We start from the raw sequence: 17,975 nt of genomic DNA, 5'->3' as shown, positions 1-17,975 counted from the left end.
GCATCGGTAAGTCTATCTATAAACAGAGCTGGGTTTCAGTAGGGCCCTGGGCAATCAACCTAAGCTTTTCAAAGTTAATTGCCTTAGGAAGCGAAGCTCTCTGAAGACCCATCAGGAGACAAGTGATCATATGATCCCTTGCTGCCCTACCTGGGGAAGGTCCTTCCTGATTCCCTAGTGGGAGTTGGTAATTCCACCCAGGGTCTTGTAAGGGAACTGCCTCAATCTCAATAGGATGGGTCTGGTTGGTAGAGTGGAGCTCATTAGTGTACTCTTGAGCTGCCATCCAGACCCTGTGTCTTTCATTGGGGGTGAGTGTGGACTGGAAAATCATAAAGATGTCATGCCAGGTTATATCATAGCTATGGGTGATGTGTTTGAATTCTTGTATGAAGTGTGTGGGGCAGTAGAGAAAGAGCTTATCCTGCACTCAAGCTGGGACAGGTCACCAAGGGAAAATGGGATGTGGTCTTTAACCACTTCCACCACTCCTGCCACCTCCTGATGGGGGAAGATGCCATGAGAGGCAGAGGACTGAGACTGGGCATGGGAGCGGATATGGCAAGACACAGGATGGAGGGGAAAGAGAGGGGGAGGTCACGGAAGCCTAGGGAGTCACAAGGAAGCACAGGAAGGCAGGAGGCATACCCTGAGGTTGAGGTGAGAGAAGGAATGGACATAGGAGAGATCAATGGAGTCTTGGTAGTAGAGGGTGAAATGAGGAAGAGTAGAGGGTGTTTGTTGAAAAGTTGCTTGAGATCAAGAAGCTGCTTGAAGCCTGGACTGTGTTCAAGTAGGGTAGAGCTGCCAGTGAGGGAAGGAGTATGTGGCTTGGGGTGGCGGGGCAGAGGAGAAAGGGAAGACTGGGAGGTGGGGGTCTGAGGTGGAGAAGGGAGGTGAGCTGGGTCAGGTTCAGGGAGTGGAGGCAAAGGGGGATATGGTGAAGGTTGAGCAGGAGGAGGAGACAGATGTGCCTCGGGTTGAAGGGAAGGAGCAGGTTGAGGTTAAGTCCTAATCAGGGGACACTCATCTGCCATGTTGGGGCCAAAGGCTGAGGTAGGAGAATATGGAGGGGAGCAGAGGGCTCCAGGGGAGTAGGGGTAGACATATGGAGATCACATGGAATAGTTTTTTCAAGGAGGACTTGACGTGGGCAACAAGAGGTGCAGAGGGAGGGATTAGCGTGAAGGTCAAAGAAGGCTTGGACATAGGGAAGCTCGGACCTTTTGCTAGTACACTAGCAGAAATTATCCAAATCTCTTAAAATGTTGATGTCTAGGGTTCCTGCATCTGGCCAAATGGAGTCATTGTCTAGCTTGTATTGTGGCCAGGCAGTGGTGCACAGAAACTTCAAGTGTTTTGGCTTGATTGTGTTAGAAAGTCCTAATTGCTTTAGAGACTTGAGAAGGCAAGCAAGAGGTGTGAGACCTTCAGGTTTAGACTGAGAGGCTCCCAGCTCAGTGGCAGATCAAGTGGACTGCAATGAGAAAACAGAGGAGGAACTGAGCAAGTAGGTAGAAAGAGACGATGAGGATCCTCTCACCTTGAGAAGTGGAGTCTAAAGTGGTGGCTAGCATCCCAGGCATAAAGGCAAGGGACACAAGGAAAAAAGTGAGAGGGAGGAGTATGAGAAGAGACATAGGCCATAGGTCCTGCCAAACGAAAGCATGTGGGACCAATCATCAAGCAAGGCATTGCTCAGTGACGAAGGCCCAAAATGTGTTCCCTGTCCCTGGAGGCAGCGTCCTGCAATCAACAGAGAGGGGAAGGTACGAGTTCCTGTCCCAGACAGCAAGGCAGACGTGTTCCTGTCTCTGGAAATGGCATCCCGTAACAAGAGAAGGAAGGAGCTTTCTGACACACTGGTGTGGTTTTATGACTCGAGCAGAAAGGCCAGGAGCGAGAGTGTGACATGGCCAGGCGGCGGAGTAGGAAATCAAACGTGGGATGTAGGGGGTGAGGGGAGAGGGAGAGAGAGAGTCTGAGACCCAGTGGAAGCTGAGGAAAGAGGAGCCCGAGGAGGGTGGGAGCGAGAAAGAAAGGCTGCAAATCGTGGAGCACAAGAAAACAAAAGTGAAGGGGAGGTACAGGGAGTGAGGAAAGAGAGGGAGAATGAGGGAGTCTGAGGCTCAGTGAGAGGCTGTGAGAGGAAAAGGAGGAGACTGGAAACTTCCAGAGTCACCTTCCCCGTTTCACCTAGTCTTAGGACCAACCTTTGGACATGCCTCAGGTCAAGCCCATGCCTTCATGGCATTGGCCAGAGAGAGAGAGAGAGAGAGTCTGAGGCCTAGTGAGAGGCCATGAGATGAAAAAGGAGGAGAGTGGAAACTTCCAGAGTCTGCCTTCCCTGTTTTACCCAGTCTTAGGACCAGCCTTTGGACATGCCTCAGGTCCAGCCTGTGCCTTCGTGGGATCAGACTCCTCTCGGATTTCCAGAGAGTGTGTGAATAGAATGAGGAAAAGGGAGACTCTGATCCGTGGAGCCAAAGTTCAAAAGGTTTACACAGAACACTAATATGACCTCAAGACAAGAGGCCTGCACCCCTGCATAGGTAGTAGGCTTCTAAGGTCTCTGGGACTGCCCCCCATCACAATGGGCAGCCAGAGAACCTTTTAGCAGGCTGGGAGAGGTCTGTGCTCCTTTAGGAGAACTAGTCACCAGGACTAGGAGACTTTAAGAGAAAGAGTTTGAGGGCGTTGGAGGGGCAGGTCTATCCCTCAGGTGGGCTTAAGCAGACACAGTAACCGTGCTGGACACTCAATGGTCACGGAGATCAGTGCTGCCCAGTGGCCTTGAGTTTTGGTCCGGGAGTGACCTTTGAGTCAAAGAAGAAAACAGAGAAGTTGAGAAGGGAGAGAGAGAGGAGAAAGGGTTTGAGAGCATCGGAGGGGCATGTCTACCCCTCAGGTGGGCTTAGGCAGACACAGTAACCGTGCTGGACACTCTACAGTCACAGAGACCTGTGCTGCCCAGTGGCCTTGATTTTGGGGCTGGGAGTGACCTCTGAGAAATTGAACAGAGAAGTTGAGAAGAGAGAAGAGAGAGAGAGAAATCGAAAACAGAGGAGAAAGAAAATCAGGATGTACCTCAAAACCAAATCACTGGTGTACGCAGGGGGCTGGTAGCAGCAGCCAGTCCAGTTGGAGTTCTTTACGTGCAACCTCCAATGGAAGCATCCTGGGTTTCGGCACCATATGATAGGTAAACTGAGGCATAGACAAGAACTCTGGCAGGGCATTATTTGGAAGCTCATATGGGATGGCTCTCAGCTTGGGAGTGAGGAAGCCATCAGCTCCCAAGCTGCTGGCTGGAGGCTTTTATAGGGGCCTGAAAGATAAAAATTGCTTCAGCGGCAGGATAAAAATAGAAACAGACTATGCTGACTCATGCTGACTCAACTCCTATTTTCCAGAAGCCCCCAGGGCCGTCTTGTGGGGCTTTGCTGCACTGGGGGAAGGTCACTACTGACCTGGCCCCTAACACTGGACTCATGTGGGGACCAGAGAGGGAGGTGGGTAAACTTTAGGGGCAGACATACATCTACAGGACAAATTCAAGTTTCTACAACTCCTGGGTGGATCCTTCAGTAACATCCCTCCCTAAGCCCCAGTATATATCTATATCTATACCTACATCTATGTCTGTCTGTGTCTGTGTCTGTGCCTATGCCTATTCCTATTGGGCTGGAGAGATTGCTCAGTGGTTAACAGCATTTTCTGCTCTAGCAGAGGACCCAAGTTCAGTTCTCAACACCCATGTCAGGTGACTCACAATAGCTTGTAACTCTAGTTCCAGTGGACCTGATACCCTCTTCTGGCCTCTGAGGGCACTCACACATACTTGCACACACAAAAAAATTTTAATACCTATATTTCAGAATCATTTGTTCATTTATCAGTTCTTCTTCAGGCAGGATTACCCATAACAGCCATGCAGGTTTTGAAGAGATGTTGTAGAAGGGAGATGTGGGGGTAGAAACACAGCCTGAGCTCTTATTAGTCAGCCACGCCTTTGACACAGTGCTATATCAGGCAAAAAAAAAGAAGGGTTTTTTTTCTGACTTACACAAAGGCACACAAAGGAATGAAGTGAAAGGCAGCAGCCTCACCTTTGAGAGGCTGGCTCTAGGAGGAGTGTTAGGAAACTGGGCTCAAGTGGGTACCAGGTCTGCTCTGGAGGAGCCTGTGACCAGATTCCTAGGAGAGGTGATGACACAGAGACCGCACTCAGTGAATGGCGCAGTTAAGGCAGTGGGTGCTGAAAGAAAAGATGGTTGATCACCAAAACCTTTCCTACAAGAGGGTTTCTTCAAGTCAGAACTTGAAGGGCGGAAAGGTTTTTGATAAGCAGGAGGAAGAGGGAATCACATGGGTGAAAGCTTAGGAAAGAAGGCTCCTTTCCAAGGTCAGACTTGCTGACTCAGACGCTTCCCAAGGGAAAAAGGAAGTGCGTATACATAGTAGAAGAGATCGGAGCATTCAGATTTAGAAGCCAGACTGGAATCACAGGAGTTACTTCAACAGCTTGGATCAAGTTTTCAGAGGCTCTTTCCACTGATAAACGAGTGCTGAGTTTAAAATTAAATGATGAAAGTATGCAAATGTCCTAAAAAATTTTTCTCAATTTTGCCTCAAAACTCAAAAGAATCTCTTCAACATTATACTAGAAATCCTGGGCAAGTTAATAAAGCAAGAAAAGGAAAAAAGGCATTAATTAGAAAGGAAAGCAAAATTGCTTTTGTTCTTGGACAGTGTGACTGTACATTTTAAAATTCTAAGAATCTGGGACTGAGTACAAACCTGTAGTCCCCACACTCAGGAGGCAGAGGCAGATCATGAGTTTGAATCCAGCCTGGGCTACTGCTCTAGTTTCTTTTCTGTTGCTATGATAAAACACTGACCTGGGGCTGGAGAGATGGCTCAGCAGTTAAGAGCACTTACTGCTCTTGCAGAGGATCCAGGTTCAGTTCTCAACAGCCACGTGGCAGCTAACAGTATGTAACTTGGAGTCTCATGGGGTCCAGTGCCCTCCTCTGGCCTCTGCAGGCATGTGTTACACATACATACATGCAAATACTCATACATATAAATAAATAAATAAAAATAATAAATATTTTTAAAAAACACTCTGACCCTAAATCAACTTGGAGGAAGAAAGGATTTATTTCATCTGACACTTCTAGGTCACAATCCATCATTGAGGGAAGTCAGGGCAAAAACTCAAGGCAGGACCCTAGAGGCAAGAACCATGAGGATGCTGCTTGCTGTCTTGCTCTTCAGGTTTTCTTTCTTTCTTTTTGTTTTTTCCTATGAAATCATATTTTCATTCTTCTCTAGAACATTGTATATATGTACCACATTTTCTCTTTTAAAATATTTTTATTAATTCTTTGAGAATTTCATACATGTACACAATGTGTTTTGATGATATCCACCCCATTTCTTTTCTGTAACCACTCCCAGATCCGCTGTCCAACCTCCCACCCATTCCAACTTTATGCCTTCCTTTGCTTTTCTTTGTTCTTATAGACCACTGAGTCCAATTCGTGCTGCCCGCGTACTCATAGGTGTGAGACCATCCACTGGAGAGTGGTTGACCTACCAGGGCCCCTTAAAGAAAACTGACTCTCCCTCCCTAAGCAGCCATCAATTACCCAGGGTTCCTCAGGTAGGGGTCCTGGCTGGTGACTTTCTTCCTACTCCATGCTAGAATGCTGACTGGCTCGACCTCGTGCCGATCTTGTGCAGGCAACTACAGCTGCTGTGAATTCATGAGTACAGTAGTCCTGTTATATCCAAAAGACACTGTTTTGCTCTAGCCTTCCCCAACCTCTGACTCTTTTGATCTTGTCCCCTTTTTTGCAGATAGTACCTGAGCCTTGAGGGAAGGGGTATGTCCCCTTTGTGACAGAGCACTTCATGGACACATTCTCAGAACTATGACCAGTTGTGAGTTTTTGTATTAACTGCTGTCTACTACACAAAGAAACTTGTCTGATGAAGGCTGATTGCTGCAGTAATCTACGGGTATAGAGATATGAATTGAAATGGCACCTTGATAGCCTGAATGAGGGAAGAAATGTCATAATAAAACCCATTGTTTTGTATGCTAGTTAAAAATATTAAAGAACGGCTAAAATTAAAAATACTGAAGATGCCAAGTGCTCGGGAGGATGCAGAACTATGACTCTTACAAATTGTTGTTCAGCCAGGCATGGTGGTACACGCCTTTAATCCCAGCACTCGAGAGACAGAGGCAGGCAGAGCTCTCTCTGTGAGTTTAAGGCCAGCCTGGTCTACATAGCCAGTTCCAGGCCAGCCAAGGCTTCAGGGAGATCCTGTCTCAAAAATGCAAAAACCAACCAAACAAACAAAACCCACTTTCAGAAACTATTGCATAACAGTCCCAGTTAGAAACAACTCAAATACTAATGAACTGTTGACTAGATAAACAAATTGTAATATTTCCATATGAAAAAATACAACTCAGCAATAAAAAGAAAAAAAACTTACAAACAACAGTTCCGTGTTTTAAAAAATATTTTTTTAATTTTATGTATATGAGTGTATTACCTGAATGTGTACCGTTGCACCTGTGTCATGCAATGTCCAAGGAGGTCAGAAGAATGTGTCAGATCCCCTGAAAGTGGAGTTATAGACAGTTGTTATCCATCATGTGGGTGCTGGGAATCGAACCCAGGTCCTCTGCAAGAGCAGTCGGTGCCCTTAACCACTGAGCCACCTCTCCAGTCCCTAATTCCTGTGTTTTTAAGGGTTTGGCAAAAGGTGATGAACACAAGAGAAGACATACTATTTGATTTCATTAAGATAACATCCAAGAACCTGGACTAGATATGGTAGAGCACACCTTTAATTCCAGCACTCAGGAGGCAGAAGCAGGCGGATCTCTATAAATTTGAGGCCAGCCTGGTCTATATAGTGAGTTCCAGGCCAGCCAGGGCTACATAGTGAGACCTTATCTTTAAAAAAATGTTTTTAATCCCAAACTGGCAGAAATACTGTATAGGGACAGAGGGCAGAGAGGAGCCACCTAAGTCAAAACTCAGGGAGAGCAGGGCTGATCTGAAAAGGATGTAGGAGATGGTGAAGGTGGTGGCAGTATGCCTTATTATGATTGTGTTGGTGACAGTTACCCTGATGCACATATTTATTAAAACTCACCATTCTGATAGCCAGGCATGGTAGCACACGCTTTTAGTCCCAGCACTCAGGAGGCAGAAGCAGGCAGATCTCTGGGAGTTTGAGACCAAGAAGACCAAAAAACAAACAAACAAACAAACAAACAAACAAACAAAAAACCCCACTCACCATTCTGCACACTTAAAATGTGTATGTCTTATTTTTTTTTTAAATATACCTCAATAACACTGATTTTAAAGGGAAGAAAATATAACTTGAGGTTGGGGTTATAATAGCTCAGTGGTAGGGTGACTTGCCTAGCATGCTAAGGGCCCTAGGTTTCAGCACTGCAAAAAAGAAAAAAGACAGATGCTTCAAAGGAAGCATCAATTTTAAAAAAGAGAGAAGGAACCTAAATGTCCAAGGACTAGACAAGCCACCATACGAGCAGAGAATAGAAAACTATGCAAGAGCAAAAATGAATAAAGGAGTTAGAACATGTGGATCATCACTATGGACAAAGCCTAAGACCAGGTGAAAACCCAAGAACACCTGCAGTGTGATGCTAGGTTTAAATTCTAAACCACAGGCAAAGCAAGTGCACACATTGCTCAAAAATCCAAACATAAGTGACAGCATAATAGCAGGGAAACTATAAGTTCAGGAGAGCAGTTACCTCTGGGGGTCCTTTTTGGAGGGTTGTTGTTTGAGACATGAAAGAAGGAACTTCAAAATTGGATTGATTAAAAATATTTTTTTCTTAAACTGAGCAGAAGGTCCATGAGTGACTTTTGTATTCGTCCTTTTGTCATTTCATAAGTCTTAGGTATTGCATAGTAAAACAAGCAGCAAACCCATCAAAAACTGCCAGGAAAAGGTGGGAAAGAGTGTGACTGGTTTGGGACTTGCTGTTCAGACCATCATGGCTATAGCTTGTCTCTCAAAAGGAGACAGAGCCTAATTCTGGAAGAGAAAGGAAAGCAGCCTCCCAGAGGAAGCACAAGGAAGGTGGTCTCGAGGGTCACATCTTTTGTTTCCAGAGCTGCTATGAACTGCAAGCAGTTCCCCCATCTGGAGCCTGGAGAAGAGAAGGGTCAGTGCAGCTGGGGCAGGTTGTTAACCTCCCTTGACTGTGGTCATCACCAGCCCAAGCAGCGGGCTAGAGGAGGTTTCCCCTGCCATCCTTGGGAGAACTGGCTCCTGAACAAGGTGACCAAGGTCAACAGTGCATGGTTTTGAGCAGCTCATTGAAGGGTTCAATGCTGATGCTTGCCTAGTGCCAGGAGTTATCTTTCCATCTGGAGTAATCTTAGTTACCCTAGCACGAAGAGGGCAAGTGACCAGTCACCCAGGCAGTGACTGGAAATTATTACTTGTATAACTTTCAGCAAGTCTAGGTTGGTTTTCCTATCTATAAAGTTGGTACATAATTGTGTGTAATTGTGTGTGTGTGTGACAGAGAGAGAGAGAGAGAGAGAGAGAGAGAGGGAGAGAGAGAGAGAGAGGTCATACCAAGATATTAATAGATATTTCTATGTGGTGAAATTATTGCAGATTTTTTTCTTTTGGTCACTTATATTTTCTAATGTATTGTTTTGTAACAAATATGTGTATATTTTGTTAATTTTTTAATGACAAGGTCTTACTATATAACCCTGGCTGGCCTGGAATTTGATGCATTCCTCCTACCTCTGCTTTCTGAGAGCTGGTATTAGAGGTGGGTACCACACCTAGCTAATTCTGCTTTTTTTTTTGCTTTTTGTTTGTTTGTTTGTTTTGAGACAGGGTCTCCCTGTAGTCCCAGCTGGATGTAGATCTGTGAGATCAAGGCAAGCCTTTGCCTCTCGAGTGCTGGAATTAAAGGCATGTACTACCATGCCCAGCTTGTTTTTTTAAAGATTTTTTTAAAAATTTTATGTGTATGAGTGTTTTGCCTGCATGTATGAGCCATCTCTCCAGCCCATAGGCTTCATCAAGAATACAAAGGTAGACAGGCAGGTGGAGAGTTAAGAGCACCTACTGCTCTTGCAGAGGACCAGGGTTCAGTTCCTAGCATCTACATGGCAGTTAACAACTGTCCCTAACTCATTGGAGGGATCTGACACCCTCTTCTGGCCGCCACTGGCACCAGACACTCACATGATGCACACATATGCATGCAGGCAGAACACTCATACATATAAAATAAAAATGAATGAAGTGTTTTTTACATCTGAAAGCAGTCATAGGTACCAGCCCTGCCTGGGCCCTAATCGCTGTGGGACACTGTACTGTTGCTTCTCTCAGGCACAATCTTCCCTTGGGGTTATCAGGAGGAAAAAATAATCTTTGTCTGGGAAAGTCTACATGGCAGTTAACAACTGTCCCTAACTCATTGGAGGGATCTGACACCCTCTTCTGGCCGCCACTGGCACCAGACACTCACATGATGCACACATATGCATGCAGGCAGAACACTCATACATATAAAATAAAAATGAATGAAGTGTTTTTTCCATCTAAAGGCAGTCATAGGTACCAGCCCTGCCTGGGCCCTAATCGCTGTGAGACACTATACTGTTGCTTCTCTCGGGGCACAATCTTCCCTTGGGGTTATTAGGAGGAAAAAATAATTTTTGTCTGGGAAAGGATTTTGGAAATTGTCTTCCCAGTTTTGTCAAAAACCAGAGTGTTCTTTTCACAGCTGACTGTGTTTCCAGAAGGCCCCTTCTTCCTTCTAGATTTTTCCCCTTGACCCTTCCTCTAGTAAGTAGAGGCCAAAGTGCATCTTCAATAAAATTGGCCACCCAACTCTAGTGTGCAGAGACCCACAGCTCAGGAGAGGGCTATGTGGGGGTGGATAATAATTCAAGTTTCCATTTTGAGGTGCTGGTGATAGTACCCAGGGCCTCATGAATGCTAGGCAAGTGCTCTACCACTGAGCTATACCATATCCCAAAGGTAAGTTTTTGTAATGAGGTCTATATTGTCAGGCTGGCCTTGAACTCAAGTAGTCCTCCTGTGCTGAGTAGCTGGGACAACCAGTACATACCACCAAACCTGGCTCCCTTCAGTTTTTACTTTTTACCTTATGGTGACTCTTAAGAACATTACCTTCCCAAAACTCTTCTGAGTTCTTTGAGATAGTGCCCCTTTCTGTGCTCACAATCCCAGCATCCCCACTTTTCACCGCCTTGTCCTGTAATGATCCCTTCATTGATTCCTTCCTGACAATTCCTCTCTGATTCTTCCATCACTTTTTCTCAAGGGCAGACCCAGGTCCGAGAGGTCCGATGCCCAGGACAGAGGCTTGACATACAACAGCCTCTGTGGAGCTGGCTCAGAGGAAGACAAGGAACAGGAAGTAAGAGACATGTAGGGTAGGGGGAGAGCTGAGCTTATGATAACCCAGACCGCTTGGTATCTAAGATCCAACCCACGCGCATCAGCCCAAAGGGGAAGGAGGAATACTGGGGGTACCAGAGCAGCGTACTAACTGTTTCCGACTGTCCACTTCTGTGGACATAGAGAACTGAAGCGCTGAGGGAACTGGATGAAGTCCTTAGAGATCTCCTCTATCCTGGAAGACTCTGGAAGCTCCTCCAGACAGTAGTGAGAACACTGCCGTTGTGGTCTGGAAACAAGTTGTGGAGGTCACCTGGCTCTGAATGAGGTGGGGGAAGGGCTTATTCCTGGGACAGTTGCCCTATTGTCCTTGGCCAATAGCAGGGAATATGAACAGGGGAGTGTGAATATTGTGAGTGAGGAGAGGAAAGGAAGAGGCAGGGAAGGAAGCCAGAAATGCAGACACGTGACCACAAGAGAGCAGAGTGTAGTGGCACACAGCGGTGATCCTAGCATTTGAGAGATGGAGGCAGGGAGGGCAAGAGTTCAAGGCCAGCATGGACTACAAGAGACCCTGCCCCCCAAAAACAAGATAAGCTGTTAGAGGGGGCCCATGCCTTTGATCCCAGCACTCAGGAGGCAGAGGCAGGTGGATCTCTGTGAGATTGAGGACAGCCAGGTCTATATATCGAGTTCCAGGCTACTTGGAGTTACCGCGAGACCCTGTCTTGTTAGTTTGAGACCATCCTGGGCTACATGGTGAGTTCCAGTTCAGCTAGGGCTACACAGTAAGACCGTGTCTCAAAAAAAAAATTAATTAAAAAATTTAACCCCCCCACAAACAAACAAACAAACAAAAAACCCCACCCAAAATAGTAATAAGCAAATGTTTATTTGATTATTACCAGGCCCCTGGAAGAGAAGTTTTCTCAGAGCCGACAAGGCAGAGTAGGGTTAAAATCCCAAAGGTTTAGAGGCCTGGTGAAATGACTTGTTTCTGCTCTCCAGCAGTCGTCTATAAACTGAGGTTGAAAAATCCCGGGTCCTCGGGTTGCTGTTCAGGTTAAATGAAGCACGTGCTCGTCAGCCCCACGTGGCCCGCACCGCCCGGCTCTGACCCCACCTTAAACCCCACTCCAGCCGCAGCACCCCCGCAGGCAAGCCTCACCCTTCATCCGACGTGGCTGTCAGAGTCACCCCTCAAGCTGCGAACACCGACCACGCTCACCGCATCACCAACCCACCTACCCTCGAAGCCCCATCCCAGCTCTATTCCTTCATCCTGACCCCTACTGTTATTTGGAGCCATGCTTGAACCTGACCCAGCTCTGCCCCCATACTCTCCTCTCTGTCCCCACTATAAACTTCATTCTGCCATTACCCCCGTCAACCCAGTCCCAAATCCACGGCCACTCTCACCCTAACCGCAAATGTCATCTTCAGACATTCACAGGAACCCCAAACTCCATCCAATCCTCACTCATTTGCCCCCTGGGGGTTGTTCCTATACCAAACCCAACATCATCCCTGGTTTTGTGAACTCCTCAGTACTGAGCCAGTCCTAACTCTTACCTGCCCCAAGCCTCTTCCTCCAGCCTGTCTACACTCCCACCTCGGTTCTTCACCTACATCTTGACTTCAAATAGGATCCAAACCACAACCTGGAACCATCATCCTCACCCAGTGGTGCGTCCCAACCCCAGTCTCAGCCCATCCTCAGTCATCTGCCACGTTTAGTCTTTCTTTTACTCTTTACTGTCACTTAGGTATGCCTAGCCCTGGGGATGTGCTCAAGCTAAGGCAAAGACTGGTTTCAGAGCTGCCTCCAAGTTCTTTATGATCCAGTGCCATAATGCCACAGCAGAGGTCAGCTCCAAGCATACTAGTAAAGTGAAATTTGGGTGCATTCCCACCCATAACACTTCAGTTCCCTGGCTGGGTGGGGAAAGGATTGTGTAGGCCACCTCTGACATTCTTGAAACCTAAATGTGGAGTTGAGGGGCCTACAGGTCTTAATCCCTCAGGGTCCCCAAAGGCCTCACCCACAAAGTGGGGCCTCATCCTCAGCCTGCTCAGGGAGAGAAGCATCAGCAAAAATGGAGTGAGCTATCATGATTTTTCTGTCCCTAGGGGTGTATCAGGAATGGAAGGCTCTATGCTTTCTGTGTAGGCAAGGACAGCATCATAGGCCACTAAATGTCTCAGAGCCTCTCTGTGTTTTCATCTACCAAATCGGAAAATGACCAATCACTGTCCTAATTTCTAAGGCAGAGGCAAGGACCAAATGAAAAGAGGTGATATATGCCAATAACAGTGACAAAGACTGATTTTTTTGTGGGGTATTCCAGTCTGTATTCTGGAACATTTTCAGATGGCCAGGCTATCAGACCCTGCACATTTAGCTACTGCCTAAAGCCCAAGGAACTGTTCATTTATTTTGTGTTCTCCTGTGTGTTCATTCATCTTAACCTCTGCTGCAGGGTCTTTGTGCCAGGCACTTCATAAGGCACCAAGGACACAAAAATCGAGTATCCCCTGCCAAAGGACCTCCAGTTCTTTCTGTTGTCCTGAGAATCAAACTCATGGCCTCAGCATTCTATAGGGCAAGTGCTCTAACACTGAGCTATACCCCAAGATAAGACTTGCACCTAAGTAAAACAATACAGTATTTGTTGAAGCCCCAGTGTGTATTTAGCACTGTGATAAGGACTCAAAGAACACCATGCTGATCTGCCTTTGGAATGCGGGAGCAGCATGGAGCTTTGGGTCTGATCAGAACCTGGTGCAAACCTTGGTTCTGTCTTATTAGCTCATGAATTGAAAAGTTATTTAATCTGTTCTCTTTTCTTAACTTTAAAATGGCAGTAGTATGGTAGTCAGACATGACAGTTCACACTTAGAGGCCAAAGTAGGAGAACTGATATGATTTTGAGACCAGCCAAGGATAATTCTAGGCTTCTAGGCCAGCCTTGAGTACATAGTGAGACCCTCTCTCAAAAAAAAAGTAAAAAAAATTGGAGGCTAGAGAGACAGTTAACAACTGTCTGTAATTCCAGTTCCAGGGAATCCGACACCTTTCTGACCTCTGTGGGTATTGCACAACATGGGTGCACTTACACACATAACAGACAATACACTCATACACATAAAATAAAAAATAATAAATAAAATATTTCTTAAAATTTAAAAAGTCAGTGGCAATGCTTGCCTCATTAGAAAGCTGCAGGGTATAAGGAAAGCGTGAAATGGTAAAATGCCTAGTACATTTAGGAAGTACTCAGTAGAAGAAAGATCCTATTCCTCTATTTGTGTATGTGGGTAAGTAAAGCTCAGACATTTTACAAATGAAGATCAGAAAGGCAAAGTGAGATTTCACCTTATGTGTGGCAGAATCAGGATTCAATCAGGATGGCAAAGCCTTTGTTAGATGCTCCTCCAGTTCTTTCTGAGGGGTCACAGTGGTTTGTTTTGGTTGGTTGGTTGTTTGGTTAGTTGGTTGGTTGGTTAAGACAGGGTCTCACTGGCTTGGAACTCAATGTGTAAACCAGGCTGGCCTCAAACTCACTGAGATCTGCCTCCCATGTGCTAGAATTAAAGCTTTGCACCATCACACCTGGCATTAGCCGCCATGTGGGTGCTGGGAATTGAACCCTGGTCCTCTGCAAGAGCAGTCAGTGTGCTTAACTGCTGAGCCATCTCCACATTCCCTGATTTTTGTCTTTCAGAGACAGAACAGTGAAATCTTACAAGTGCAGGTGCTCTGTAGTTTGGTTTCCATGCACAGTAGGACACTAACTTCATTGAATGTCTGTTCTGTGCAAACCTCAACTAGCAGGAACCCACCACCTTTTGAGGTGGCGCCTTCTCTGCCACACAGCTCTGATTATTTTCAATTCATCCGATGCTGAAACCAGGCTTCACTCTTGGAGCGTTCTCTGTTGTTCCCAGCTCTGTATCCTCAGTCCCCTGACAGAACATCAGGGAGAATGCCTTTCAGAGACAGTGCTTGCTCCTTGACTGGCCTCCAGTCTGGGAAACATCCCCTAGTCCTCTTACCCATTCCAGAAAAAGTTGCTTTTAGAGGCTACTTTCCCATCCTGGTATACATAGATCTCTCATAAAGGGTGAAGTCGCATCTACATACAGATCAGATAACAACCCCATGAAAAGTAAGTGTATCTCAAATGAGAAAACTATTGGGAATTTTTTATGCATCCATTTTTGTTGTGGGGGTGCTCATACATGTGTGGAGGCTGGAGGCCAGGGGACAACCTGAGGTGTCACTCTCAGGAATACCACCCACCTTCTTTGAAGCAAGGTCTCTCACCAGCCTGGAGCTCACCAGTTAGGATATACTGTCTTGCCAGTGAGCCCCAAGGATCCTCTTGTCTCCAAGTGCACAAGTGTGCACCCCCACATGGGTTCTAGGGATTGAATTCAGGTCCTCATACGTATAAGGCAAGCAAGTACTTCACCAACTTCTCAGTCCAAGAAAATTGTTTAAAGTATCTCTAAGAGCTAAAATTGCACAGTCATTGTGGAAAATATGAAAAAAGAAGAAACACAAGAAGAAACAAATCATGGGAGATCAAGTGTCTTAGTTTAGGCTCTAAGATGAGGCGTTGATGGCAAGTAGTCGATATTGAAAGTGATCCCAGAAAACATTGGTGTAGGATGGGAAAGTGAGATATGGAGAGAAAAAGCCAAGAACAGGTGTGCCAAGTAAGTCACACCAAGATAACCAGAACTTAGCCTTTAGCAATCCACATATAATGTATACTGTTATTCCACCTACAGACAAGAAACCACTGTGGTTATGGACTGATCAAAGAAGGGAGGCATTAATTATCCTACACTTCTGACCTGTCCAATGCACAGAGTCTGCTCTGTGCCTAAGAAAGTCCTCAGGCAAACAGATACAGATGCTAGCAATTGAAATTCTGCACTGATTATTCCACAATGATAAGACCCAAGGGGATGTGGAAGCACAGTAGCAGTTTGGTATATTTCCATCTAACCTTATATATGTATAGGTATATAAAGATTTATTTAGTTAAGTTTGGGATATGCTGTTTATCGATATCTGCCACCCAGCCTAGCCTCCTTGGTGAGTGCCAGGCTAATGAGAGACCCTGTCTCAAAAAACAAGGTAAAAGCCAGGTGTGGTGGCACACGCCTTTAATCCCAGCTCTTTGGGGGCAGAGGCAGGCAGATCTCAGTGAGTTTGAGGCCAGCCTGGTCTACATAGTGAGTTTCAGGCCAGCTGGGGCTACAGGGAGACCCTGTCTCAAAAAGACCAAAAAATAAAAAAATAAATAAAAAAACAAGGTAAATGGTTTCCAAGGAATGGTAAGTCAGGGTTGTCCCTCGATTCCACATACGTGTGCATGCTCCCATGCCCCTATGTACAAAGTAGCTCAGATTCCAGGTGTAGGAGACCATGTCTGGTTCTAAGGTGTCTTTTAGTGGAAATTGACCACCAGCTAGCTGGGAAAAACATCTTGTAGCAGTGGCAAAAGCAGGAGCCTGGAACTAGTCAGGGACTGTCACTTCCTATTGGAGAGCATCCCATGGTTACTGACACCTAGTAGGTACTCAACATTGTTCACCAACTGCCTACCACATGCAAGGCCTTGGTCTTGGGAAGACAAAGCTAACTGAACATGGTCAGACTCTGCCTTCAAGGGACACACGAGGCATATGCTGAATGCCTACCATGTGCCAGAATATTTCCATGCTTTCATCACTTTCGTTTTTCAGAAAAAGAAGCCAACTGCAGCTCAAGAGCTTAAATAACCTCCTCACCTCTCACAGCGAGTCAGTTTCCAACCTGGGTCCATAGTTGGTCTGATTCCAAAGCTGTTTGCTGTTTGCCTACCATGTCAGGCTGCCTGACCAAAAGGAAAGTGCCAGGGCCCTGAGTAATCTGCCCTGTATGGGTCAGTCTGTCAGAGTGGGAAGATAGGAGAGAGAAGACCATCCTAAGAAAGCAAGAATGGAGCATTTGGGATAAGACTTCAAGGCCAGATAAAATTCCAGGGTGAGCCGGGCGTGGTAGCACACGCCTTTAGTCCTAGCACTCGGGAGGCAGAGGCTTGAACTCTGTGAGTTCAAGGCCAACCTAGTCTACATAGTGAGTTCCAGAACAGCTGGGGCTACAGGGAGACCCTGTCTTTAAAAAAGACCAAAAAAATTCCAGTGTGGAGAGATGCTAGATTAGCCTTTAGCAATCCACATATAATGTATACTGTTATTCCACCTACAGACAAGAAACCACTGTGGTTATGGACTGATCAAAGAAGGGAGGCATTAATTATCCTACACTTCTGACCTGTCCAATGCACAGAGTCTGCTCTGTGCCTAAGAAAGTCCTCAGGCAAACAGATACAGATGCTAGCAATTGAAATTCTGCACTGATTATTCCACAATGATAAGACCCAAGGGGATGTGGAAGCACAGTAGCAGTTTGGTATATTTCCATCTAACCTTATATATGTATAGGTATATAAAGATTTATTTAGTTAAGTTTGGGATATGCTGTTTATCGATATCTGCCACCCAGCCTAGCCTCCTTGGTGAGTGCCAGGCTAATGAGAGACCCTGTCTCAAAAAACAAGGTAAAAGCCAGGTGTGGTGGCACACGCCTTTAATCCCAGCTCTTTGGGGGCAGAGGCAGGCAGATCTCAGTGAGTTTGAGGCCAGCCTGGTCTACATAGTGAGTTTCAGGCCAGCTGGGGCTACAGGGAGACCCTGTCTCAAAAAGACCAAAAAATAAAAAAATAAATAAAAAAACAAGGTAAATGGTTTCCAAGGAATGGTAAGTCAGGGTTGTCCCTCGATTCCACATACGTGTGCATGCTCCCATGCCCCTATGTACAAAGTAGCTCAGATTCCAGGTGTAGGAGACCATGTCTGGTTCTAAGGTGTCTTTTAGTGGAAATTGACCACCAGCTAGCTGGGAAAAACATCTTGTAGCAGTGGCAAAAGCAGGAGCCTGGAACTAGTCAGGGACTGTCACTTCCTATTGGAGAGCATCCCATGGTTACTGACACCTAGTAGGTACTCAACATTGTTCACCAACTGCCTACCACATGCAAGGCCTTGGTCTTGGGAAGACAAAGCTAACTGAACATGGTCAGACTCTGCCTTCAAGGGACACACGAGGCATATGCTGAATGCCTACCATGTGCCAGAATATTTCCATGCTTTCATCACTTTCGTTTTTCAGAAAAAGAAGCCAACTGCAGCTCAAGAGCTTAAATAACCTCCTCACCTCTCACAGCGAGTCAGTTTCCAACCTGGGTCCATAGTTGGTCTGATTCCAAAGCTGTTTGCTGTTTGCCTACCATGTCAGGCTGCCTGACCAAAAGGAAAGTGCCAGGGCCCTGAGTAATCTGCCCTGTATGGGTCAGTCTGTCAGAGTGGGAAGATAGGAGAGAGAAGACCATCCTAAGAAAGCAAGAATGGAGCATTTGGGATAAGACTTCAAGGCCAGATAAAATTCCAGGGTG

The 17,975-nt window shown here is 46.1% G+C and overlaps 1 protein-coding gene across 1 annotated transcript in view; it reads left to right on the top strand.

Annotated features, from left to right (window-relative positions):
- The first annotated feature begins 937 nt into the window (after positions 1-937).
- The window catches only part of Shisal2a (shisa like 2A), a 31,025-nt gene continuing 13,987 nt past the window's right edge, over positions 938-17,975 (top strand). The window contains exon 1 of the mRNA XM_008828464.1: positions 938-1,003. Coding sequence (XP_008826686.1) covers positions 938-1,003 — 66 coding nt within the window. The remainder of the gene's footprint in view (positions 1,004-17,975) is intronic.

This window comes from Nannospalax galili, unplaced genomic scaffold (genome assembly GCF_000622305.1).
Source record: "Nannospalax galili isolate Female #2095 unplaced genomic scaffold, S.galili_v1.0 scaffold713, whole genome shotgun sequence".
Taxonomy (NCBI): Eukaryota; Metazoa; Chordata; class Mammalia; order Rodentia; family Spalacidae; genus Nannospalax; species Nannospalax galili.
This window is presented reverse-complemented; position numbering and strand designations above follow the sequence as displayed.